Source organism: Xyrauchen texanus, chromosome 30 (genome assembly GCF_025860055.1).
Source record: "Xyrauchen texanus isolate HMW12.3.18 chromosome 30, RBS_HiC_50CHRs, whole genome shotgun sequence".
Lineage (NCBI taxonomy): Eukaryota > Metazoa > Chordata > Actinopteri > Cypriniformes > Catostomidae > Xyrauchen > Xyrauchen texanus.
Genome location: NC_068305.1, coordinates 5,787,256 through 5,814,062, shown reverse-complemented (window position 1 = coordinate 5,814,062; position 26,807 = coordinate 5,787,256). Strand labels below are relative to the sequence as shown.

The window sequence follows — 26,807 nt, the reverse complement described above, 5'->3', positions numbered from 1 at the left end:
AAATTATGACTTTGAATTTTCATTTTTGGGTGAACTATATCTTTAAGAAAGTAACTAGGATGAATTTTAAATTTCATGTTGTCAGGGAAATTCAATAGTGATCGTGGCAGACAGATATATGCTTGAATCACCTTAAAGTTGCCAATGGCCTCCTGCAGGCTGCCGTGATGGTACAGCATCATTCCTCTGAGCTGGAGGGACTGAATGTGGTTCTGATCCAGTATCAGAGCTTTCTGGAAGCTCTCCATAGCATTCTCAAAATCACCCAGCTCCCTAGACAAACGTATTTATGCATTTGGAAGACGGTTTTATCCAAAGTGACTTACAATGCATTCAACATATACGTTTAATCAGAATGTGCTTTCCCTGGGATTTAAACCCATGACTTCAGTTGCTAGTGCTGTGCTATACCAGTTAAGCTACAGGAACACACACACACAGTATATTGCTTCAACATGAACATTACAAATGACTGACTGTAGTATCATGTGTGAGTTGTCAGTGTCTCACCTGTAAGCCTGGCCCAAACTCTTATATGCATCTATGAAGTCTGAATTAAATTTAAGAGCTTCTTTAAACACCTCTATAGCCTCCTGCATGCACAAAACAGCATTATAAAATCAGTTGAACCGAGTTACATTAATAAACTGCAAAGTAGTGGTTCTCAACTGGTGGGTTGCTGGTCTGTTCTGATAGGGACATAAGCAGAATGGAGAAAAACAATTCTAACTGAATACTAAAAAATTAAATACAACAAATCATATTGTTGTGCATAGTTAGAATAGCAATATAATGGGCTAATAAAAATGCTTCCCCTATTTTTTGTTGGTGTCAAAAGCCGAGAATCCAATCAAAATAATGTATTTTAAAACTGTATTTTGTCTGTTTGACATTTTCCAACTATACAAGGTAAAAGAAAATACGACCAACTTAAATAGGAGTTCACTTGCAGCAATGTGTTTTGTGCATTTAATTATTGGCTGCCGAAAGCACAAATCCATTGAAATTCAAATAACATTTAGCAACCAATAATAAACCAATTAATACTTTTCAATTGGTAATATTTTTGTTTTGTTTTGTACAATAATAAATTCTGGTACCATTTCGGACACCACTTAATGTCCAATGCAAAATCTGTGGACTGAAGCAAAGTCAGTTGCGAACCATTGCTTTGCAGTCCAGTGTTAAATTTGCCAAACTCCTAAACAGAGCAGTTCTTACGTAAATGTAAACTCCATAAGGTTTATCAGTCAGCGGTTCTGAATTATGCAATAGTAAATGTAGTTTTGTGATGGTATGAAGATTTGGTTTACCTTAAGGAGGCCTCTGTGGAAGAAGGTCAGGCCTTTATAAAGCATAGCGATTGGTTGATTTTTCTTCAGCTCCAGAGACTGCTGAAAATCCTCCATAGCTGCCATATAATCCTGAATGACAATGAGACAAGAGAAATATGGTTTATCTGTAAACATGACTGATTAATAAGCATTTAATACTACAATCATAATATATTTTATTATTAAGTGACTATATTAATTAATAATAATGAACACCATACAAACCATATTTAAAAACATATCAAACATTAGCACATAAATGATTATCTGCTGATGTAATGGCAAAATTCATACAATTCACACCCTACAGTAGGTTGAATTGGAATGAGGAGGAATTTACTGAATTGCAATTCAAAGAAATTCAACAGTCAAACAAATGGAGGATTTCATTAGTCCAACACAAGCAACAAGACAAACAATTACATCATAAAATTCATTTTGACTAATTATTTATGCCCATTCATTTATATACCGATACGTAGAAAATATTTTTCAGCACCACAAAATTTCCACCATTTTCAGTTAACATTATAAAAGTTGACATGTTGAATCTATTGATAATATAAAATAAATTGAGCTTTAACCACACAAGTTAAATAAAAATAAACAGTTTAGGCATTGTTGAGTGTAATTTTATGTGTACAGTAAGGGTCAGACAGTGGGTGGAATAGGAAAAATGGTAAAGTTATACATTTTCTGCCCTGTTTAAAAACTGCTAAGTCTTAAGCACAGAGCTATGCGATACATCATATGAGCAAAGTCAATGGGCATGGCCATGAAGTTTTTATATTTTTGTGCAAGCATGCACTAAATCTAGGGGCAATTGGTTTGGCGAAATCATTGTCAAAAAACATCAACATAAATTAAGACAGCCTATTCATAAGAATGTGGTAGTGTAAATGGGCTGTATGCAGTGCATTAGAAGAATTTAAATATGGAACATTTGTGTCTTGTGTTCTTTATCCTATATCCTTGTTGAATGTCAGGTATATTTCTATGATATACAGTATATATGCATGGAAAATGTGGTGCTTGTCATTTTATTTTTTGTGCTGCTGTGAAATTTCTCCCAATTTGTCTGCCATTTATCCATTGCTATGGTGTATGGCAGTGAAAAACTACATGTTTGCTCTCGACTTTGCGCCAAAAATAGATGCGGTTCTCTGACTTCTTAGTGCAATGCCCTATTTCTCAGGAAAATAGCAATTTGCGCCACTTTATTAACATTCAATGCACCCACAGTTTGCGCACAGATGCAAAAACTCCCACCCACGCTCACTTGTGCTGGCATGAAAATTGCTTAGAATTCGCGATCTCAGAAAATTAGAAAAGACACAACACATGATCATTGCGCGTAGCCTAGAGTATGGGCCTAGCACAGTCACAAATATAGAGCCCAATGTCTTTGGTGCAAGAAACTATTCAGTGACACTTTAAGTGGACTATGTAGAAAATACATTTAATTGGAAGTATATAATTGCGCAATAACAAGTAACGTATGGCTTACTTTTCCCTTCTCTCTTTTTGCATAAAATATAATAGTTCTATTATAGTTAATAGATTAGTTGAGGTATTTATCATGCATGAGTCATAATTACTGTTTATTTACATAATCATGTAAATAATATATTTTACATGTCCTAAAGCCGACAAATGTGATCTAAAGTTGTTGGACTTTGTACCCACCCCAAGACAGATCTAGTGCTACCTAAAGGACATACGTCTACTCTAAAACTAGGACGTAATACATCTATCTATATGTTACAATAACACTTATCTATTAGAGCCAAATCAAAATGCAGAATAACAGACAAGACCACTGCGGTGTGTATGTGTGTGTACCTCTGATATAAAGAGCAGTGTCCCCCTGTGTCTGTAAAGTCGAGCTGAAGGCTGTAGCTGAATGGCTTTAGTTAGATCAGACAAAGCTTCACCGATGCGGCCCAGAGGAGACAGAATCTGAAATCCAATAACATCACTCACATCTTCATCATTAATAATAAACCACATTAGGGATGCACAATTCATTGAATAAATCTAAATTAACAGCTGCCACAATTAATTGAACTAATCAATTACATTAATTCAGGAGCACAGTTCTCAACATGTTTTGGATGTGTAGCCTACAAAAAGAATATGGCATGCAGTTGCCCCAGAATATGTTTTTTTATTAATCGCAATTAATATTGCAGGAAATAATCAACAATTACGATTAAAGCAATAAAAAAGCCATTTTTATTTGTTTAACACTTTTAACATTACACTATTTCAAAGTAGCTTAACAGAACATTATGCTGTAATGTCTTTAATGCCTTAAGAGTAATCATTGAGCAGTTTCATTAAAAAGCGTCATTGAAGGGGGTCACGTGACACCATGCGAGGATCGGACATATGAATGGCGAGCTCTGCACACTTTGCCGGTTTTAATAATTTTTAGGACATAAACCAGTGAGATTCGATACACTCCGTTCCATAACTGTTCTAGAAGGACAATATGTAAAAAAATTCACAATCCTCGGGCTCTGGAGACATTAAAAGACACTTAAGTGCTCAAGCTGATGCCCCCGAGCAGGCCACAGGCCTAGGAAGCAATGCTGACGAAGGTCGTTGCTGACTTGGAGGACCTTGCTGTGATATATCGCCATGAGGCGAAGTTCACTGATGTGGTTACATGAGTGGGGGATGCCGAGAAACAGACTGATTACCTGTAATTCAGGGACAATGTCTTATTTTGGCTAATATTTATGCACCTAACGTTGATGATCAGGGCTTTTTTATAGATCTTGAAGGGATGTTGCAAGCTGCTGGCACCCCTCATGATATAATATTGGGAGGAGACTTTAATCTTTTGATGGACTCAGTCCTTCATCATAGTGAAGCAAAAGTGTGCAAGCCCCCCTAGAATAACACTGACGCTTCCCATGATGACTTTTGAACCCATTTGGTAGGGACTATACATTTTTATCAGTCCATAAGATTTATTCTACTATCAGAACTATTTGTCCAATGCGTAGTTCACTTTCAGAAAACGAGCTTTTGAACATTTCAAAAAGTTTAAATATTTTACATCTAACACTCTTTACCTCGGATCGCATTTGCTTCTTCGGAAAATGTAAATTGCATTATGACGCTAAAATTTATTTTAGATGACGAAGTTCAGTTGATCATTAAAAGTTGACTGAGAAATATGCAGGACATAATGCAGTTGTGATGTGATGCTTTATATTAGATGATTGTTCAAAAAAGTCTATTGAATATGACAGGACTATACAGGACTGTTTCTGGAGTCAGGACTACTCAAACTGAAGGATTTGGTTGCTTTACTTTATTAGTTGTTCATAAAGCAAAATACTGCTTGTTACCGCATGGACTGCAAACTCTTTTTACTGTAAATAGTGGGACAAGCAGAAGAAATAAGGACTTTAAACAACCTTTTGCTGGAAATACCCTCAAACAAATGTGTGTTTCAGTTTCTGGTGTGAAAAGATGGAATTTTCTAGAAAATGATCTAAAATGTTGTTCAAACATTCTACAATTTAAATACAAGTATAAACAGAAGATACTTAATTTATATAAATATGATTGTGAAAATTGATAAAATTACAACAACAATGGTCTCGTTGTCATCATTCCATCATTGTTGTTTTTGTTTGTTTGTTTAGTGTTGTGTAAGCAGAATTAATAATAAAAAATAAATAAAACAAAAAAAAGGAAAATTGTTAAAATTGAAAGTAGACTATCTGGTCTGGGCTATTTTGTTATTTTTTGTTGTTGTTATCTTTTGTCATGTCGGTGAGGTCATCTAATTTGTACAAAATTTTATTATAAGAATGGGGTAGGAGTTTATAAGATTTTTTTTTCTCCTGTTCTTTTTGTCATGGAATGTACTTTTGTTGTGTTTGTTGGATTTGTTAAATTGCTGTTGTGGCATTTCGTGTTGCATTACCATGAAAAGAGAATACATAAATAAATGAAATGAAATGAAATATCAGAAATGTATCATATGTACATCCTGATATTACACCGTATCAGTTTTTCTTTAATAGCTGTGCACACATCATATACACATCGATGGATGATCCTTATACTAAGACTGAAAGTTTACCCCACTACCCTACACTACACCTATACTAACCTGCGATAGGTGCAACATCAGGACCAATATTACGGTCCTATCAGAAGGGCAACTGCTTCTGATTGCATTTATTTGATACATTAAAATTACAGTAAGCTGGTTAATTTCAATGAATTGTCTCAATAATCTCCCCATTTTAACAAGAATTCTGAGGGAAAAAATTAGGGACATCTGTGAGGCAAATTAGCTATAAACACATTTCTGTAAGGAAACATCTTGTTTTTTCTGTTTTTTTTTTTTCAAGTGCAGATTTCTGTTGCGATAACCAAAACGTATGCCACAGTGATTTTTTAGGCATGACGTCTTCACGCACACAATGTTTATCAATAAAAGGCCATTTGAATAGAAACAGACAGAAGATGTAAAATTTTGCTCAATTTGTTTTACGCATTTTCACTTTGTCGAAAACAAAATAGCGTGAAAAATGGATGGAAACTAGGTTATTGACAGTTGCTAAGCAACCGTCAACCGCTGGAAAGATTAACATTAGAAGTCATGTGTGGTCAATATGACCATGCCTGGAAGTAATTATTTTCTTTGTTTTTTGTGTTATTTATATAAAAACATTATAAAAGAAAATACAGACACTTTTAGGAAAAGTCAGGTACCAGCAGAATTGTATTTTTATATTCGACAAAGTTATTACTAAAATAATATTTTCATAATATTCAAAAGCATAAACATTTTACTTTTGTTCCCTAGGCTCTGCATTTAACTTTAATTTAAAGAAGCAGCAGAATAAATGATTCTAAAATGAAAAACTTCCGCCAACCATGACACAAGCTTGCAATAGGCTGATTCTTAAAAAGGACAAAGATCCAAGCGAGTGTAAGAGTTACCGTCCAATTTCCCTGATCCAGCTAGACATTAAAATATTGTCAAACATTCTGGCTAAACAATTAAGTAAAGTTACGACATCTCTTATACATATAGATCAGGTGGAGTTTATTCGGGCCGTAGCTCTTCTGATAACATTCAGCGTTTCATCAATATCATGTGGTCAGTGGCGAATGATCAGACTCTGGTCGCTGCCATCTCACTTAATGCTAAAAGGGCATTTGATATGGTAGAATGGGATTATCTTTTCAAGATTTTGGAAATGTATGGGTTTGGAAATACTTTTATTGGATGGATTATATTACTTTATAGACACACGGTAGCAGCAGTACAAACAAATGGATTAATTTCAGATAATTTTACTCTGGATAGGGGCAACCGGCAGGGTTGCCCTCTTTCGCCATTATTCCCCACAAACTTCGTTCTTAACCTGGAAACATTAACAGCCACAATAAGAAAGGAGGATGATTTTCCAGGGGTGATGGCGGGAAGTATGGAGATATTTTATGCAGATACGCAGAAGATATTTTATTATTAATCTCCGACCCCACTAGATCTATGCCTTGCCTCCACAAAAATTATGAATTGCTTTGCTAAGTTATCAGGATACTTTAACACAGTTAATTGGTCGAAATCCAAAGCTTTGGCTCTGACAGCGTACTTCCTGGTAATGGCTTTTCACCCAAACAATTGGGTCCTAGCCAGTGTTATTATCGGCAAATATCATAGCATCATGGTGCAGAGATGGGCAGGGTAGCGGCATACTAGGAAATGTCACGTAGAAGGCTAGGCAACTTAGATTAATTTAATAAATAAATGGGGCAGCTATTTGGCCTTTTTGGAGGGCTCTCGAGGAGGGGCAGTGGAGAGAGAAGTGTAGTTTTAAATGTGTTAATTTCTTATACATTTTTTAAATATATATTTTCTTTTTTTTTTGTGTGTATGCTCAAGTGTGACCACAGGGATATTTGTTGAGGGTCAGGGGAAAGGGAATAAAGGGGGTTAAATGTTGATTCTGTGAATTTTTATAAAAGCACAGTTTTGCTTTTCTGTGTCAATTGTGTGAATCAATAAAAATTGTTAATCAGAAGAAAAAAAAGGGTAATTGAAAAGAATGCATTAAAATTATTTGTCTTTAGTCCCCAGGAGAGTAAGCCAAAGGCAACTGTGGCAAGGAACTCAAAATTCCATAAGATGGAGAGTAAAAAATAAAACTTGGGAGCAACCAGGCTCAGCTGCGGGAGCAATTGCCCCTCTGAATATACAGCTTACATATATAAAAGTGGACACACATAAGTGATTTTACCATAGTTAAAGGATGTTGCTAAGCATGATGTTGCATGGATTGCCTAAAACCCTTTTAACATAGTAAAATCAAGATCCAGCTGAAAACACATCTGTTCTGCGAGCACTTAACCAATCCAAACTAATGGCACATACTAATAATAATGACTACATTAAAAAAGAAAAAAATATTGTCTGTCTCGTATATTTTTTTTAATAATCAAGAATCTTTCTAAAATAATCTAATCAGATCAGATCGTGACCAAATTTCAGATTCATTGTCAGGCAAATATTTACTCCCATAAAAATCACTGTTCTTTTTGGCCTCAATTGACTTGTTGATTTCATACAATGGCAGCAACAGTAATATGACAAAACACACCAAATTTTAATCATTTAATTTAATAATCATTGGACTAACTCTTGGCCATTTATCGGCTTTTACAACAGGTTTACTCAAATATCCAATGGCCCTTCATTTCATCTTAAGTTTAGTTAAATAGTAAATTTGACAGTGTTCTCTCAGAGTAAGAAAGTCAAACATAATCTAGTGACAGATCTGTCATTGTCAAGTTTACATATCCTAGCCCTAAAGAATCTGCAAAATGTTTATTCTTTTTTTAATAGGGTTGCACCTTTACCCGCGTTTTTACTGGTTTACCCACGTGAGTGTTGTGCACATGACCGTTTGCGTTTTAACATTTAACATTTTTAACAAAAGCAAAGGATAATTTTTAATCTCATCCAAATGCGGTTTTCTTGTGTGCTGCGTTGTCTAAATAATGTGTTGTCTAATTTTTTAAATAAGCTGATTTTTGGTCGTTATCAGCGTATTGGTGTGCGTTTAAATGTACTCGATGAGTCTTTGTTTCCTTCTTTCGAAATAAAAGGTCTGTTTGTCATGTTGATCAAAGGCTTTTGTCTGAGGAGACAAACTTACTTCTGCTCTCTGTTCATACACCTCTGGTCGGTTGGGCTCCAAAATGATGACTCGACTCAACTCATACAGAGCCAAGTCTGCATTTTTAATGTCCTTTGGAGATACAGAAAGAGAATCACCTTAATTTGTATATCCATCTAAATTCTACCATCCATTAGCAGTGTTCATATATTTAACAGTGTTTGTTGAGGCAAGCATCACTATTACTATTGTTCATACTGAGTGTTAGGGATTTCAACAAAACCCTAACCCAAAGTATTAAAATCCAGTATATAACACAGCCCACACCATTTGTACTATGGAAAAAAAGTGCTTTTACTTTTCCATTGATCAGACTTATACTTTTCACCTAGTGGACAATAATATGGGTGAAGAAAATCCCAAAGACTAATTGAACAATGATCTAGATTCTAGACATCAGAATATCAAGCCAAGCACCACTCACATTTTCTCAAGAAACTTTTTAAATCAGATCTGTCTATTGCTGACCACTGCTTTCCAGTAAAGAATCAAAATTGTTTACTCGTAGCAGGTAAACACACATAAAGCACATTATAATGACTTGCCTGTAGACTTTTTTTGCCGTACGCTATTCCCCGACCATAGATGGCACTGACCAGCTCATGATCTCCCTGGAGGGAAAGGACAGTCTTTATAAGGGTGCTTAAAACTTTGGCCACTATTAACTTTATTCTGTCATTATTTACTCATCCTCATGTCATTCCAACCCTGTATGCTGTTTTTCTTTCCATAAAAAAAACAAGGAGCAATGTTGCTCGTTATGTTCCCTAACCGGAAATGTTGTCAGGTCTTCTGAGGTCTTTTCAAGTTGTTGGAAGACGAGCACAAGGTTATTAAGCCAAATCCTTATTTTCTTTTTAGAGGACATTTTGTTTGTAACATCTTTCATCTACAGTATAATATGCATGAAAACCATCTTTTAAATATTAGAGTTTTTAGAATGAAGTTTAAAAATACACTCCATTGTATTTTTTTCTTCATTTAGGTCATTTATCTTTCACAATAATACTAAGATTAATATTTACCACAGAAACTCACAACAATGTCATTTAGAAATCATTGTTGTTGTTTAATATGACACATAAATGACAAATAATAAGAGCATATGGGTTTGAAACAATACAAGTATGAGAAAAAAATTATTCATTCATGAATTCATTTTGGGTGAACCATTGCTTTTATTAAAGAAAAGACTGTCTATTTTGCCTTCAATAAAACATTTATTTAGCATAAAATATAAATTTTTAAAATAAAAACAAATATATGTTTTCTGTTAAATCACAATCAATCTGACCTGTAGCAGCAAGGAGAAGTGTTTGATAGCTTCATCATAGAGGCTATTTCCAATGAGAACATATCCTATGGCTGAAATAAAAATAGTCAAGCATTAGCAGGTTACAAGACATGTGGACAAGACACACTGACCAAGATCAGACAGTCAAAAACACAAATGTCACTTACCAAGTTCTTCATTGGTATTTTGGTTTTCCACAGCAAATGGAAAACGACGCTGTTCAACAAATAACTTTGCCTGATTCTGTTGTGCCAGAGGGAGGGGAGAGAGAAAAAAAAAATACATGTCAGGAAATCCTAGTTTTCCAAACCAATGAAGGGAGATCCATAATAACAGAGGATGATACAAACATCTTTTAACTATATTTTGATGTCCTGGAGGGGATGTGTTTTGGTTTTGGCTAGACACTAATGTTGATGTAACCTGTCTGTTTAACATAACAAAAGCTCAAGTGTGCAGGTGTTTATAGCACAACAGGTAACACCAAATTTGTCAGAATTTTTCAATTATTTTTTAAGTATTACAAGGTATTTTTACCATTTAGTTTCTCCATAGGGATTTTTAAAGATTCTTCAAAAAAAATTCTAAGCTTTGAACAAAAACAACAATCTCTGAGATCATAAGATTACAAACTACAGTTTTTCTTGTTGTTGATGGAACTACTAATCCCAAGAAGCACTGCAAATTATCTAATTGAATAAAACAAATGGTAAAATGTTAAACTATTGACTATTCCAGTCACTGATTATCTAAATACAAAACTGTAACAAAGGTTCAGGTTGGGCAGATAAAGGAGGAAGCAGGAATCCGGTTTCCACAGTTCACGTGAGTCCGTTTTATTCACAAATAACCCGCAATCGCTGTACAGCTTCACTCAAAACACAAGACGACTTTTCAGCATCACTCAAATAAAGATTTTATTTACATTTCCATTGTAGCAGTGACCTCTGTGATTGGTGGAGTCACTGTGATTCACCTGGAATTTGGTGATTAAACACATTTTTGTGTGTGTGTGTTACTGAAGTTTAAATCAAACTACTTTTGGCTTTACAGAAATCACTTTAACATCTTGGAGCTCATGGTCTGAATATGGCATAGAGCCAACTCCCGTATTGCAGGTATGTTGTCTGAAGCAAACAAGTCAACTAATTTGTAGTGTCCAATCTACAAGACCCAACCATATTCCAAAACAATGGATCTGAGAAAACAAGAACACACTTGTCCTTTCAATGTGTTATTGCTGTTTTTATTTATTATTTTTAACAATATCAGCAGATTGACTATGCACTCGAAGGACTGGCTAATAACAGCTCTATAATGTCCAGTCTATAAAATTGGACCAAAGTGTGGCTGACGACCAACTCGCAGCCGCACAAATGTCCTGGACTGAAATGCCCCTAAACAGCATGCACAAGGTAGCCTTGCCTCTGGTAGAATAAGCTCTCAAGCCGTCTGGAGGTCGTAAACCAAACTATTACAAATCAATATAATATAATATAATAGCCTATTAGCCTCCACTACCCAATGAGACAGCCGCTGTCGTGATATGGGTCTGCCTTTACAAGAAGGGTACGAACTGGACACAGACAATTTGGTCGCTTGTCCTCTGACGAGGTAAAAGGCAGCGGGTGAAAAGTCAGCAAGTCACCCGGCTTACAGTTAAACGAATCCAGCCTTTGTGCCTAAAGTGACTGACTTGGCTTATCTGTAAGCCAAGTCAGTCACTATAGGCACAAAGGCTGGATTCGTCTTAAGAGTCACTCTTGACAAATCCACAGCAAAGATGTTACAAATTACAAGACTGATGAACCGACAAAGCATGCTCATTAACTTTGCGTTAAATGTTTAATGTTAACGTTCCTGAAGAAAATACAAAATGTCTATCACCAAGCATAAAAATGGAACAATGTGTCTGTGCGCACACCACTGCTCAAACACTACATTTTCAATTGTATGCAGAGCGAGTTGAGGCAGCCCTCGTGCTCTAAATATTTTCAAATCACCCTTGGGGGTAAACCTGTGACAATTAAATTTATCTTGTCATGGGCCAGGCAGAGAGAGCTACTCGGTCTGGGACGGGGTGAAATATTTCCCCCATAATTGTGATAGCAAGTCCTTGTATTGCGGGAGAGGCCAGGGCTGGCAGCACAGGAGTTGTATTATCTTCGCCAGCCACGTATTCCCTTACCATTCTTAGAGTTGGAAAGATTAGACTCCGAGGGGCCAAGGATAAGCTAGAGCATCCACACCCATAGGAGCACCGCCTCTCACCAGACAGAAGAACAGGTCAATGAACGTTTTGCGAAGAGATAAGGCAGCTCACTCATATCTCTCCGACAGCTGACTCAATGCCTGTGGGTTAAGTTTCCATTCTCTGTACAGAGGATTCCCCCTGGACAAGAAATCCGCTCCAGTATTCATCATCTCTGGATAGTGCGTCGTCCACAATGAAAGAAAGCACGCCACACAATCAACTTTTGTGCCAGGCTTTGTAGCTTTTGTTAATACGTCCCCTTGGCTGTTTATGTATACCGCAGTTGTCATATTGTCCAATCTGACTAAGACGCATTGTCCAATCTGACTGGTGGCCTTAGAGGAACTGTACAAAGTGCTTCAATGCTAGAAACACTGTCAGTAATTCCAGAAAGTTTGTGTGTGTTTTGTAGTGATGCGGGCCAAACCCCATTCACTATTCTGCCTTTGCACACCTAGGCCAAATGTGACGTGTCTGTCATCGCCACTTTCCTCTGAGAAACCGCCCTCAAAGGGGTTACCCCCATGAAGGAGACCAGGGATTCTCCAATGAAGGAGAGCACACATCACCTCTGAAGTCACTCTCACTCAGCGATTGAGATGACGGCGGGGACACAAGTGCTGATCTGCTATCAAGTGCTGACACTTTCATTCGCAGTAGTCCCGATGGAATGACTGACACTGTCGAGGCCCAACAGGAGTAGACAAAGTCTGAAGGAGACTTTTGTTCCCTCTCTGAAAAAGGGACAAACAACCACGAATCAATCCGATGTGCTTCTCTGACAGAAACACTAGATACAGATAGGAGTTCAGTCTGAGACCCAGATATATTTCCTGTGAGTGCACCAGACGACTCTTTACCTCATTTATTTTTATGCCAAAGCTCTCCAAATGAAATAGCACTCTCGTATCTATCTCTGCCTGCTGCCGCGACGGAGTGCAGTGTAGATCTTTCAGAAATGCAAACACTCTGAGACCTGTTAATCTCAGCAGCATTAGCATTGCTTCTACACACTTACTGAAGACTCTGTGCCAATGAAAGTCCGAAAGGCACCGTAAAAACCTTGAAGGTTATACCCTAATAGGTGAACCTTAGGAATTTTCTTTGTAATGGGTAAATGCCTACATGGAAATATGCTTCCTTCAGATCGACTGGTGTAAACCAGTCTCTAGGATGAATATATTAAGAGCATGAGCATTTTGAACTTGCACCTTCTGAAGTGTTTGTTCAGGTTCCGCAAATCCAGAACGGGACAGAGACCACACTGGCTGATCTGTCACCGCATCACAACGTGCCGGAGAGTATAAAGCTATTATGGCTTTATATCTAAAAGTGAGCAGAAAAAATATTTACCCTGACAGTAAGTATCCTAACAGAAAAATAATCGTGTTCTGCAATGTACCTGACGGCTCATCTTATGAACAGTTTTGCGACCACTCCACTGCGAGCCCTGCTGACGATGGGAAGAGAAAGAGAATGAAGGAACCTTTGGCAGTGTCTTATATTAGGGAGGTGGGGATCCCTTATCACTGCTGAGATTGGTCTGTCAACTGACAGCTGTGGTGTCACTGCTGCTTCCAGGATCGTATACGCTGAGGCGATATCCCATAGTGAGATACTGAACTAATGTTAGAAAGTGAACCCATCTATTGCACGCTATATAGTACAGAATGTAACTCTTACAAGGATTTTCTCTGCATTGAGTGAGAAGATGGACTCGCATGGCAGGTTACTCCCCTCTTCACAATCTGGATCTTTTAGTTGCAGGATAGATGACTCTGAGGGACCAAAAAGAAACATTAAACAAAAATCAATGAATGTGATGAATTTAGACAATAACTGTGGATAACTGAATAAGTGGATTTTGTGATCCGATCACATGTGGTCAGCACTAAATACAAGTCTAAACGGGTTCTAAAATGTTTTGTGATTGGATATGAAAAACCAAAACCACCCCTCGCAACCAACGCCTCAACCAACCGCTGTGCAATAACAAGAGTTTAAACTTTGACGTTTACAAGCAACTTCAAAAGGAAAAAAAATTCTGATCTCTAATTTAAAAAAAGACATACATACACAAGCATGAATACTTCACTGATCTTCAGTGTGTCTGAAATAAGCATGCAGGGACAATAAAGTGAAGCACGATTATCTAAAGCTACTTTAATATAGGTAATCCACTAAAATAACAAAGAATTCTGCTCGAAATACTTCGTTTGTCCTTAGATTAACTTTTAAATGCATTAGGGTGAAACAGTGCACAGGTTTTTTCGGCACTTTCTTTGTCTTTTCTGCACTTTAATGTCATGCAGTAATAACACAATGACAGAGTGATTAATGTATTCATCATGAAATCAGAGACCCTCCCCTCTAAATCCGAACACAAGTGGTCACAAGAGACACATTTAAGCAACATGGTGTAAACAACGAAGTGTCTTGTCTGGCCAAATGTGATCGGATCACCCAAAATGCATCTTAATATTCCTCAGACAAACACAATATTTATCCCAGTGTTTGTGGTTCAATCAGTGACACTGCTGGTATATAATAGGATTCCAATTCAGCTTATGTCATGTTTATAATTTTGCATACTGTTGGTCCTGGGAAGTCCATGATACTATTAATACATTTCATTGTTTGATTTTGAGGACATCATTGTTTACTTGTGTATGGTTAACACTTTTGGTACTGTGTTGGGCTGCAGTTGAGAACTACTGCTCAAACACATTGGCCCAATTCACAATCTCCATTCTTTAAGTATAAGAAGAATATACTATGCAGGTGATGAAAAAGCATTTTGTATGACAATATTGAGACATATGACCATTTCATAAAACTGCAGATAAATCTGCAAACCCTTCTGTACATCACCGGGTTGAGGGCAGTATTTGACAGCATTTTTAAGCAAAAAAGGTTAGATGGACCTCATTCCAATTTTGTTTGAATAGTATATGTATAGTGTATGGTTACATTTCTATTTTGTGATAACAGTAGTAACCAAGCAAGATATGTTTTTCTGTAGTAATAACAGCTGGAAGTATGATATTTTGGTGGAAGGGTGTGTCTCATTCGGTCCCAAGTTCATTAGTCAGGACACTTAACAGGGAGTCAGACATTTTCAGGGCTGTCTCATTCACAAATCTTTTGCTCCCTAAAAAAAAAAATCCCACAATGCACTGTAAAAACCAGTGAGCATCGTTGCTCACTATGTTCCCTTACCGGAAACGTCGTCAAGTCATCTGAAGTCTCTAATGTCATTAGAAGACGAGAACAGGTATAAAACTATGAAGTCCAAGCCTTATTTTCTCTTTAAAGCAATGTTGTTTGTAATGTCTTTCATTAATAATTACATGAAAGTGAAACAATCTTTTAAATATTTGAGTTGTTATTAGGTTTAAAATGCACAACAATATATTTTTCTTTCTTTCTTTATGCCATTTATCTGTAATAAAAACACTGTACTTTGAATATCTTCAACAAAAAAGAATAATGGTGTCCATTTATACAGCGATAGTGCTGATTAATAACAGCTACACTTCTATGCGCAAGCTTGTTAACATGTCACAGGTGATTGAGTCACAAATGTTCCAATGTTTAGTGGATCAGTTCCCTTACCAGTGCCCAAAAACATGGGGAGCTGACTGGTAGGTTACCAAGGCACATTTTTGTAAAGGATGCCGTCACTGTTTATTAGTTTATAAGTCATGTTGTCAAGACACTGGGTTGATACAACAAGTGTTTTTGAGGAAGAACTAATCAATGGATTTGCCAAAAAGTTGTCCAGTTAGTGACATCATATCTTTGAAAGATATTCAGAGTTTTGTTTGAGGCACTTGGTACAGTTAACTGGGACCCCATTTACAACTGGTATTAAGATGCGTCTAGGGTGATAAGATCACATGTGGTCAGGAAAGACACATCGCTATTTACACCTGGTTGTTTTAATCCAATACACTTTTTGTCAAATTCTGCAAATATCCCTTCACGGTCCGCTAGCTGTTTGTTCTGCGTGTGCGCGCTGAAAAACAAAACTGGTGTTTGTACACAGCTCTGGCTCTGTTACTGGGAATATATATATATATACGCTTTTTTTTTCTTAATTTTCCGATCGGACTGTTATTTCTTTTTAAACTGCTCCTAACTGTTTAAACTCGTTTTAGCGCAGCAGTTGATTGACAGTTGAGGGGTGACACTTCGCTGCTGTCGGGACCCATACAGGACTGATTAGCATTTACACCTAAAACGTGATGCGTTTTTGACCACATTCATATTTATTTTTGTGATCCGGTCACAAAACATTTTAGACCCCGTTTAGACCTGTATTTAGCTCTGACCACATGTGATCATATCAACAAAAACGCATCAATTACTTAAAGGGGTCATATAATGCCATTTTTGTACAAGTTAATATGAATCTTTAGGGTCTAAATGAAAACTTTGTAATATACTTTTATTAAAAATTCTCATTAGTATTTTAAGAAAACACTAATTTTACCTGCTCAAAAACAGCTCTGTTTTCAGCACGCCGTTTCAGTGCATATGACTTTAAATGATAATGAGCTTTGGTCACCCCGCCCCTTCTTAGCAAAACCAGCTTTAGTCTGACTGACCCTCGTTTATAAAGCAGTCTGGTGAAAAATGATTCGCGCAAACATGAACGCATTGACGTTGCTCGTGGGGAATATTCCCATAGTAAACAAAACTCAGCCACTGCGTCTTCAGCGGTTCAGATTTAGGAACATCAAAATGACTGCTGTGTTCGTTATTACACCGAAGAACAGAACACCACAATCGCTTAGGCGCCATTCTGCTCCAGTAATGATGACGGACTATGATTGACAGCTCGCTCACGAGCGAGGGCGGGTCTGTGTTGAAACACTGCTGGGAGGGGCGTCCGACCGTATTTGGCAGGGGAAAATATATAAGGAGATTAAAACAAAAACACTGGATGGATTTTTATCATAATAGGATGGTTGTGTACAGGCACAGCCAACACACATTTCAGTACAATCAACTTGAAAAAGTGCATGTACCATTATGTGACCCCTTTAAAGGAATAGTTCACCCAAAAATGTAAATTCTTTCATGCTTTACTCTCCCTTTTACCATCCCAGATGTGTGTGACTTTCTATCTTCAGCAGAACACAAATGAAGATTTTTAGAAGAAAATCTTAGCTCTGTAGGGCTAAGAGAAGAATTAGCCCTACAGAGCTGAGGAGAAGAATTTCTAGCAAAAACTTACTTAGATATTGATCTGTATCTCACCCAAACCTCATTCCACTTCAGAAGATATGGATTTAACCATATGGATTATTTTTATGCTGCCTTTATGTGATTTTTGGAGTGTCATAATTGGCACCCATTCACTTCTATTGTATGGACATACAGAGCTGAAATATTCCTCTAAAAATATTAAATTATGTTCTGCAGAATGAAGTCAGTTATACACAACTGGAATGGCATGAGGGTAAGTAAATGATGAGAGAAGTTTAATTTTTGGGTGAACTATTCCTTAAATACTAGGTGTAAACGTGGTCTGTGAGCAGAACTGTATATTCTGCTTTGTTTTCTGAATCACCTCTTTAACATTTGTATTAATTACTTATAGACAGAAAGTATTTTCATATACACACTTTCCACAATTTTTTTCTTTTTTCTGTACAACCATTCCATAAGTCCACCAATTCCATAACGCCTAGCAATTATTAAACTCATTTGTTGTGATATAATTCATGTATGATAAAACAAAAAATGTTGTTTGCGGAGCTTAGAAGATTTAACCTGGTCAATGTCACAAATTTACTTGCCCTAAAATAGTGACTTAAAAATAGCGCAGAATTTTACATTTCTAATTGTAAATAAAATACTTAACGTTTATTTCCAGGATAGCATGTGAACTCAGACTTCTGAACTCCAGTGTATACCAAAGCACCGTCATTCAAAGACTACGGTATTGACATGGTGCTCCAAGTCACCTCAAAGAATACCATGGTCTTACCATACTACCATGCCTAAAAAATAATTTTTAATACCATGGGCCTGTTTTATAACTAGTTGCTGAAAGCAATTTTGAACTTGGTCCTGCTTCTTGTCTGTACGGCTGACATAAGAATGTGTACAAGACCCCAACAGTTTCGGCATACATGAGAATAGACTCATGTCGCTGTATGCGGAAGAGATTGAATCATACACAGATCAGGACGTGGCAGAAGCTCACCGCAATCCGCCGCATACTCCTCCCACTCAGCCGGAGAGCTGCAGCCGTGCTTATGAAGATCGCTGTTGAACAAGGTCAACGTGGAGAAATACTCGCTGGATAAAATTGCACCGCACAAGTACAGCAGCGACACAGCCGCCAGCACAACACCCCCGCCAGCAGGTGCCATGTTGTGAGTATTGAAATGTGTGCAGGTGAGGAGCGCTGCAGTATGGGCAATGTAGTTGCATGTGAGTACATTTGCTTCGATAGAATTCGTGTCTGTGGAAAATAAAATAACTACATTTCCCATTAAGTTGCTTCATAGGCCCCGCCCTTTCTCAGGATTCAGGAAGTTGAATGTGTGTTTTCATGCTGTTTCATGAAGAATGGCACCGGGTGTGTTAAAATGTATCGAGTGTAATGCGGATGCAAACGAGCTACATCGAGATTACAGCAACGGAATACTAAAGATCACTATATGTGTAAGTGTAAAGTTTGAAGTGTAAAATCTGGGTATCAACTTTTCTGTTGATTTTAATACATAACTGTATGCCCATTGGAATGCAAATACCAAGGTCTGGGATAATTGTCACACTTTGTACTGCAGTTAGTAGCCTATCGCTCAGGGTACTGTAGGTTTAGGATTTAAATACAGTTTTTTTTTTTATACAGTCACATAGCATAAAGTCTTCCTTGCAAAAGCTATTGAAATTGAAAGCTATTGAAATGGTGGGAGGAGACAAAAAAACGTATTTGAATTCAACAAAGACTAATCTACTTTAGAAGGCGGTGGAAGAGGTCAAGCCCCTCAAACTGCTTGACAACTCTGACATTATAAACAGCACTGAAAAAAAGAGGAGAACTGTGCCGCATCAACGTCAATTATCATCAATAATCATCGCTCTTACTCAAATGTATCGCATTTATTCTGTAGTAGTAACACAGTGGCTGGACAGTTAGTTTCATTTTAAATCTATTAGAGGGAATCTATTAGACTCCTATTTTATATTATTTGATTTATTTACATGTGTTTTGGCTGTCATATTTTCCAGAACGAATTTTTTTAGAAAGACTAGCTACATTTACCTAACTACGGTAATAAGGAGCCATCCATTGTGGTTATGACCCTAATATAACAAATGTTAAACAATGGGAGAGCTATGGGAGTCTAAACAAGGTTTATATTGTGACAACAAACAATGACAAATTGCCAGGATCAGAAATGAATGGGGGCTAGGGGCACAAATTCCACTGAAATTGACAAAAATGCACCCAAAATATTTTGTATAATAATAACTAGGCCAAGAAAAAAGCATATCAACTGCTGTTTTTTGAGAGTATTAATCAAGAATGTCTTTGTTTGAAATATAAAATACTACAAAAAATGTTACATGCAAAAATAACAAACCATTGTTTTGCATTCCATAAATTGTTTAATTGTTTGAAATTTCAACATTAAACAATTGTGACAACTTGACATATATATTATATTAATTTTTTAAATAACCTTGTTCTGAAAACCCAGTTCAACTTTTTTGTTGTACTACATGTTTAAAACCAACATGCAAAACCATTACTAGAGAAAACAAGTATTTGGGTAGATGGATTTTTGACTCAAGTCAATGGTAGTTCTGTAGCTGACTCAAGTTCATAGTAGTCTGTCATTTTTTAATTTTTAATTTTTTGAAAGTAAATAGTTTTTTTTTTTCTGTGCAGGGCTCATGCAAGAAACCAGTTGACAAATACATCGAATATGATCCAGTTATTATTCTAATAGATGCCACGTTATGCAAAACCCAGGCCTTTAGGCATATTCTCTTCAACACTGAGATCAATGTGAGTCGAACTATAATCTTATTGTTTCTTAACAGATTTAGAAGAGACATTATGTGGTCATCATGATCATAATCATCTCTCTCTCTCTCTCTCTGGCAGAATATTCAAATACTTGTTTACTGCATATACTGTGCAATATACACTGAATACTGCCTACAAAAAAAAAAATATGATGTGTTTATTTTATGTGTGGTTCTTTTGCATTTTTACAAATTTTTAATGTAAAAAAACAATCTCTCTCTCTCTCTCTCATATATATATATATATAATTTTATTTATTTTTATTTTATTTGTTTATTTTTTTTAAACATAACCTCTTTCTCCTCTTTAGATCCACTGGAAACTGTGCGTGTTCTGTCTCTTGTGTGAGGCGTATCTGCGGTGGTCTCTCCTGCAGGGGTCACAGCTCAGCAATGACCCAGCTGACATCATCAGATACACTAAAGAATGGGATTTTTACTGCATGTTTGCACTGGCTGCTCTGGGTAAATTATTATATCCATTTTGATGCGGTCGATCATATCACAGTAATGAACTAAATGGTATTACTATGTGTATTACAACTGAAGCATAGGCCATTATGAAAGATGTGGGGGTTTGTAGTGCTTGTGGCCCAGGTGTCTTGATGTGTCCTGTGATCTTTACCATTGACCATGATGGTTTTCAGGTGAATTTCATGAAGAACATGCCCAGGGCATATTCAGCCCAAAATCAAGACTAGTACATTAAGATTTTATTATTATTTATTTTTTGCATTGTGACATTATTTTATGACAATTCTGCACATATTCCCCCTAACCTTTCTGTAATGTAAAAAAAAACAACAAAAAAACATTCCCACTGAAAATATTTGATATTAAAATTGTAAAGTACAGACACATTTTCATGTTTAAATACTTTAGTACATGCCTTTAATTTATGTGGAGAAAAAAAAATTGTATTGCAGTATTTTTTACTGTAATAATATATGCTGAAATAAACATTATTTCAGTAAAGAAAAATACTTTAATACAAAGTAAAAATGTATGTTTAATTATCATGAAAATGTCAATGGCAAAAATTTTAATGGTCCTACAAATAAACCTAATTTTGTTTGTTTTAAAAAAAAGGGCGGTGGGGAAATGGATTCAATATGAAATATGATGAAGACGTGACTCACTCAATACTTCAGCACCATGATGTAATTGAAATAATATATTATTTCTTTCATATTATGATAATGAGAATAAGAGTTTTTGTTATACATTTATGAGAATTTGGTTTTAAATTGGCATAATTTATATGAAAGTAATGTCACAAAACCAACCAATTTTAAATATAGGCTTCATTTTCTAACTGCAAATATAATTTATAAATTATATCTAATTAGTTTTTTTTTTATTTTGGGGTGAAAATCACCCCATTTGTGCCTCTTGCCCGACTCATTAACTGTCAAACATATTTAATTGGACTGTGGTATTTCTAGTCCTCTGCAAAATTAGTATTATTCTGCTGATGCCCTTGATATGGTTTTTAACAGTCAGTCCAAAATAAAAAAAAATTTAATTAAAGTTTTAATAAAAAAAATATTTTTAGTTTGGTTGAAGTTTTTGGTTGTTTTACCTGCTTTTATTTTAACCTGGATTTTGCCATGAAAATAGCCATAGAAGCTTGCATGGCATTAAAATAAAATATATATTTTTTTTTTGTGTGTGTGAACTATGACCAGACAACATCTGCTCATGTATTGTTGTGTATTTCTAGAGTTGGCAGTGTTCTGCGTGGGTGTGATGGTGATTCTCTGGTCAGTGCAGTGGTTCTGTGGTGGTGTATTAGAATGTACTCCCCTGTTGAAGGCTCTTCTGCTCTCCAGCTACGGCAAAGTGCTGTTGATTCCAGCTGTCATCTGGGAGCACGATTTCTCCCCACTCTGCTTCAGCCTCATACGACTGTTTGTTCTCACCTCCAATACACAAGCCATTAGAGGTAAATATCAACACACACAGCTTATAGGGTCCATACAAGTTAAACACACAAACAGGTAGCATAAGACAATCACATGCTCTCTCTCATTCACAATAAATACCCAGAGGAGAAGTGTACACATCACACACACACATACATAGTAAACACACTCTCTTTTGCTCTGTTTCCCACACATGGGCAGGAAAGGGGCTATATTTTTTGGAATAGGACATTATTGTTAATGTATACTTAATTCCAGTTCCAATCATAAAATTCCAATTATTCCTAGTTATCTGAAGTCATACAATAGCTAGGTTTCATACAATAGCTAGGTTTGAGGAACAGAACTTAAATTTAAGTCATTATTCATTGATAATTTTCCCCTCCACTGAAGCTCTCAAATATCATTCACACATGCACACACTGTATTTTGGTGTTCCTCTGAGAAAATCTGGAAACTGAAAAATCTATTGCTTGTTATTTGTTTCTTTTTAATTTTATTACTGACATTTAGCGTTTTAAATTTGAAAAAATTGCTTGAAACTTGAAAGCTACATGCCATTGTTACGTTTTTTATTTAAAATTCAGCTGGTTATTATTTATTTGGGCCGTCAATTTAATGTATTCATTTAGTGTGAGACTACATTTAACTAGGGCACAGCGTCCTAAAACCATGTATTTTTTACTAGAAATGCTAAAAACTAGACGCACAAAAAGCATCCGTCTGATGCACGAGTATTCATACGCAGTACTCCGTGCCCATATCAGATGTGGCGCACATGCACCAACTGCCTGTGAATATGCTTATTGAAATTAAGTATTATTTGAAAGGCTAGCGTTCAGTTGTATGCAGACGCTAAGTGTTCGCATTTAAATTTGAAATATTCTTTGGGGGAGTCGCGTGGCGCCATGCAAGGTTAGGACGTGCGAGTGGCAAGCTCTGTGCACTTTGCTAGTTTTAAAACTTTTTGTGTCATAAACCGGTGAGTTTTGATATACCCTGAGTTTTAACTTTAAAGGAAGACAGTATGTTAAAGAATTAAAAATCCTAAGCCTCTGCAGACATTAAAAGACACTTACGTGTTCAAGCTGAAGCCGGTAATTAATTAAAAAGCCTTACCTGTGATTCAAAGCCCACTATTTCCCGTGTGCTCCTTCCCTCCTTGTGGGAAGTTTGTTACACTGGTGCCGAAACCCAGGAGAATTATCCAAGGAGGGAAGGAGCACATGGGAAATAGGGGGCTTTGAATCACAGGTAAGGCTTTTTAATAAATCAACTCTCACGCTTTACAGCTTCCAAAATAACACGAGAGCTTTTTAGCTTCACAATCTCATCAGCTTCTAATCTGGTCTCTATGTGTCAGACTCTCTCTGCTGACTGGAGGTTCTGTGGCTGTTTTTATGCCGCTCTCCCCGTGCTCACTGAAATTAGAGACAGGTGTTAGACATAATTTAGCTCAGGTGCAATCGCCCTTACCGCTTTCTTCCCCCGGACGATCGCTTGACCAGGCCCCCGCTGCCACAATAGCGAAGTCCTTTATTTAGAATGGTAAGCGCCCCAGATTACATTTCAGTAAGTTACATAGGCCGATTGACAAAGATGGGCTAGGCCTACATAAGATTTTGTTTTATTATTATGCATTTGGTCTCAGATATTTGGCTCATTGGTCTCTTCCACCTGAGAGAGCCCCTCCCTGGTTTTATATTGAACAGGAAGTTATTGCCCCTATTTCGCCATTGCAAAGCCTATCTTTCAAACTAATCAGAGAAATTAAGTTGCACCCCGTTATCTCGCATTTGCACTCTGTATGGACAAAAGTGTCCAGTGTGTTAAATTCTGACATTTATTTAAATGTTGCCTATAGCATATGGCTGAACACAAAATGATGTATCAAGAAGTCCCCTTTCTGCTGGTCAGAGTGGATTGTGAGGGAGATAAATACGCTCGGTGACCTATATGAGAGCGGATTGTTGAGATCTTTTGAAAATTTGGTTCAACATTTTGGGATCCTCAGATCTTTAGGTATTTACAGCTGCACCATCTGCTCTGTACTATTTTTGTGAGTAGCATACACCCCCCTAAAGATACTCGGAGTGGTGATTACTGATTTTGGAAAAGGTCATGAGGCATCAGTGTATTACTCCCTGCTAATTCAGAGTCTGGTGGACGGAGCTTTAACTTTTATCAAGAGATTATGGGAGAAAGATTAAAACTTGGTATTGGAAGAGGGAGTTTGGGCTAGTATTCTAAAAAATATCAAGTCTGTATCTAGAGATGCAAGGGTGTGTCTTATGCAATTCAAGATTTTACATAGATTCTATTGGACCCCCTCTAGATTGTATAGGCTTGGTCTTAAAGAGACACTCACCAGTTGGTGATCCTATCAGAAGATGGATACACAACCCATGTTTTTTTTAATGTTTTGTTTTTGGTTCGGAGTATTGTGTGTTACATGTTGGGCACTCTGGTTTCGTTTTGCCCCAGACTCTGTATTTTAGGTGATTGGGCTTTCATCAAAATAGGGGATAAACGCATAAGAAATTGGGTTCTGACCAGTGTTATGACAGATTGTTTTAGGGGGGTGTAAGTCAGCTGGAGCACCCTCGTTTCGGGAGTGGTGCACGGAGATAGGGAGGGTTGCAGCTTTTGAGAGGTGTCATTTAGAAGGCTGGGGATCTGGGATTCATTTGATGGGAAATGGGGCAGTTATTTGGCATTTAGAGGGACTCTCGGGGAGGGGATGTGAAGAGAGAGGCATAGTTTTTGATGTGCATGTTTCTTATTTATTTTATTAAAAAAATTTGTGTGTACTTATGTGTGACCGCAAGGATGTCCATTGGGTGTCGGGGTGGGGCTGGTGATTGGGGAGGGGGAGGAGTAGAAGAGGGAGTTAAATGTTGATTCAATGTATATTTGTTTTGTTTTTCTTTGTCAACTATGTGAATCAAGAAAAAAGGTTAATAGGAAATATTATTTGGGCTGAAGCATCCCACAGTGTATTGTATGATGACAACCATACAATGTTGTACTTTTCATGTTTAAAGTGAATAATTCCTGTAATATCTTTATCTTTCAGTGATTCTGAACTGCAGAAGGCGTCTCGCTCTCTTGGCAGTGTGTGGTGGGTTGCTGTTGGAGACGTGTGTTTCCCAGGCTTTAAAAACACTGCAAGTCTGCTCACAAGACTATCTGCCAGTGCTCTAGAAGAACGCAAGGACCTCACTTTGAAACATTTATTAAACTGACTTTAGGATTGTCTCAAAGCTTTGACCATAGACATCAAGTAGTCTTGTCCAAATGTAAATGGATCCTCTATGCATTGATGCAAAACTTGAAAGTCCTCCTTGCCATTCGTGAGACTGAGGAACACAAAGTTTGATTTATGCTTCAAACAAAACGTTTTACCCTGTTAAATCACAATTGTGGATGTGGAGGCAAGCTTGTCGTTATTTTGGAAATGTTTAATCAAGTTGTTCTTTACAAAGACATTTTGTGACAAGGCCAAGTGAAACTAAATGGTCATAGATTGCAAAGATATGAAAGCCACGAAAAGCACTAGTCCCGGGGAAAGGTTCCTAAAACGGGCTTAAGTGCAGCCAGTGGGAAAGGCCCTTATGGCAACAGTGTGCTTATTAGTTCTTTAACATGCATTTGCCTGGTATTTGCTAAGCCTATTCCTTTTTTAAGGGATGGTCCACCCAAAAATGTAAAATTATGTCATCATATATTTGCTCTCATGTTTTTCCAAAACTGCAAGTCTTTCTTCTATGGAACATTTTTGGATGAACTATTCCTTTAATACCTGTATTAGTTTGACTTCTATTGTAAATTCACCTCAAGGCTGGGGAACTAGGATCAGTGTAGGTAGAAAAAGAGCAAACCTGCAGTTTTCTTGGAATCCTGTATTTTTACTTTGCCTTTGAAGACACAGCTTTACATTCCTGTGGTAATTTGTCAAATTCTTGCCATTTAGCTCTGCTGAGAAAAGACGAGACGAGAAGACTCGAATACACTATAGATGCCTGCAGACCAATGTAAACACCATATGTTCACAAACTGGTATGATCTCAATGTCGTTTCATGTTGGATGCCTTATGGACTTTCTTTTACAAACACTTAAATGCTTATATAATTTACTTATAACTTGTGCAACATGAATGAACTCAGCATCGCTTATTGTTTCGTAACAGTTTAGTGTTTCTGAAGCATGTTCTGGGGGAAAGTGGTTATTAAGGGATATGTTTAACAGATTTCAGCATTGTTCTGAATTGGTGCAAATCTCAAGTGCTTAAAATTGTTAATCCTTCACATTTCATCAGCATAAATCAAGCATGTTTTTTATGTAAAAAACTATTGTGGTAATTATTGCATGTATTAGTATTTCATTACATTTAAATTACTATATGGGGTGAAATATTTTTTCAATCTATTCTATACTGCATATTTTGTCATGTGAAGATTTTTAGGACTAAACACAGGTCATCGTGAGGTGTCACGAGTCGTAACCATTGTTTTCATTGCACAGCCATGCCTAAGTTTTTGTTGAACTCCTTGGTAAATGGTGAGTATTCAGGGAAATTCTGAGAGACCTCTGTGTGTCTGTTTCACAAATCACTATTGTTTAGCAGTCATGTTCCTAATAAGTCTTGAAACAGGTTTATCCATTTGTTTAAGAATGTAAGGCCAGGCTCTTCTCAATGCTGATTGGTCAATAAAGTGTACCAGTTC

The 26,807-nt window shown here is 36.8% G+C and overlaps 2 protein-coding genes across 4 annotated transcripts in view; one reads left to right on the top strand and one right to left on the bottom strand.

Moving 5' to 3' along the window:
• ttc13 (tetratricopeptide repeat domain 13) overlaps nt 1-18,520 on the bottom strand; it is a 40,732-nt gene extending 22,212 nt beyond the window's left edge. Inside the window, exons 1-10 of the mRNA XM_052098587.1 lie at nt 18,317-18,520; nt 13,783-13,877; nt 10,013-10,088; nt 9,846-9,916; nt 9,097-9,162; nt 8,531-8,623; nt 3,177-3,293; nt 1,314-1,424; nt 511-593; nt 132-273 (exon numbers count right to left, since the gene is read on the bottom strand). Coding sequence (XP_051954547.1) covers nt 132-273; nt 511-593; nt 1,314-1,424; nt 3,177-3,293; nt 8,531-8,623; nt 9,097-9,162; nt 9,846-9,916; nt 10,013-10,088; nt 13,783-13,877; nt 18,317-18,485 — 1,023 coding nt within the window. The 5' untranslated portion in view covers nt 18,486-18,520. The remainder of the gene's footprint in view (nt 1-131; nt 274-510; nt 594-1,313; nt 1,425-3,176; nt 3,294-8,530; nt 8,624-9,096; nt 9,163-9,845; nt 9,917-10,012; nt 10,089-13,782; nt 13,878-18,316) is intronic.
• Nucleotides 18,385-26,807, top strand: arv1 (ARV1 homolog, fatty acid homeostasis modulator). 3 transcript variants are annotated; one of them, XM_052098639.1, is made up of 6 exons: nt 18,385-18,510; nt 18,613-18,780; nt 20,015-20,134; nt 20,466-20,619; nt 21,878-22,099; nt 25,156-26,807. In XM_052098639.1, the coding sequence occupies exons 2-6, from the start codon at nt 18,685-18,687 to the stop codon at nt 25,281-25,283; spliced, it is 720 nt and encodes a 239-aa protein (XP_051954599.1). In that variant the 5' UTR covers nt 18,385-18,510; nt 18,613-18,684; the 3' UTR covers nt 25,284-26,807. The 3 variants fall into 3 exon arrangements, with proteins under 3 accessions (XP_051954599.1, XP_051954601.1, XP_051954600.1); XM_052098640.1 differs by having other exon boundaries at nt 18,509-18,546; nt 18,641-18,780; XM_052098641.1 differs by lacking the exon at nt 20,015-20,134.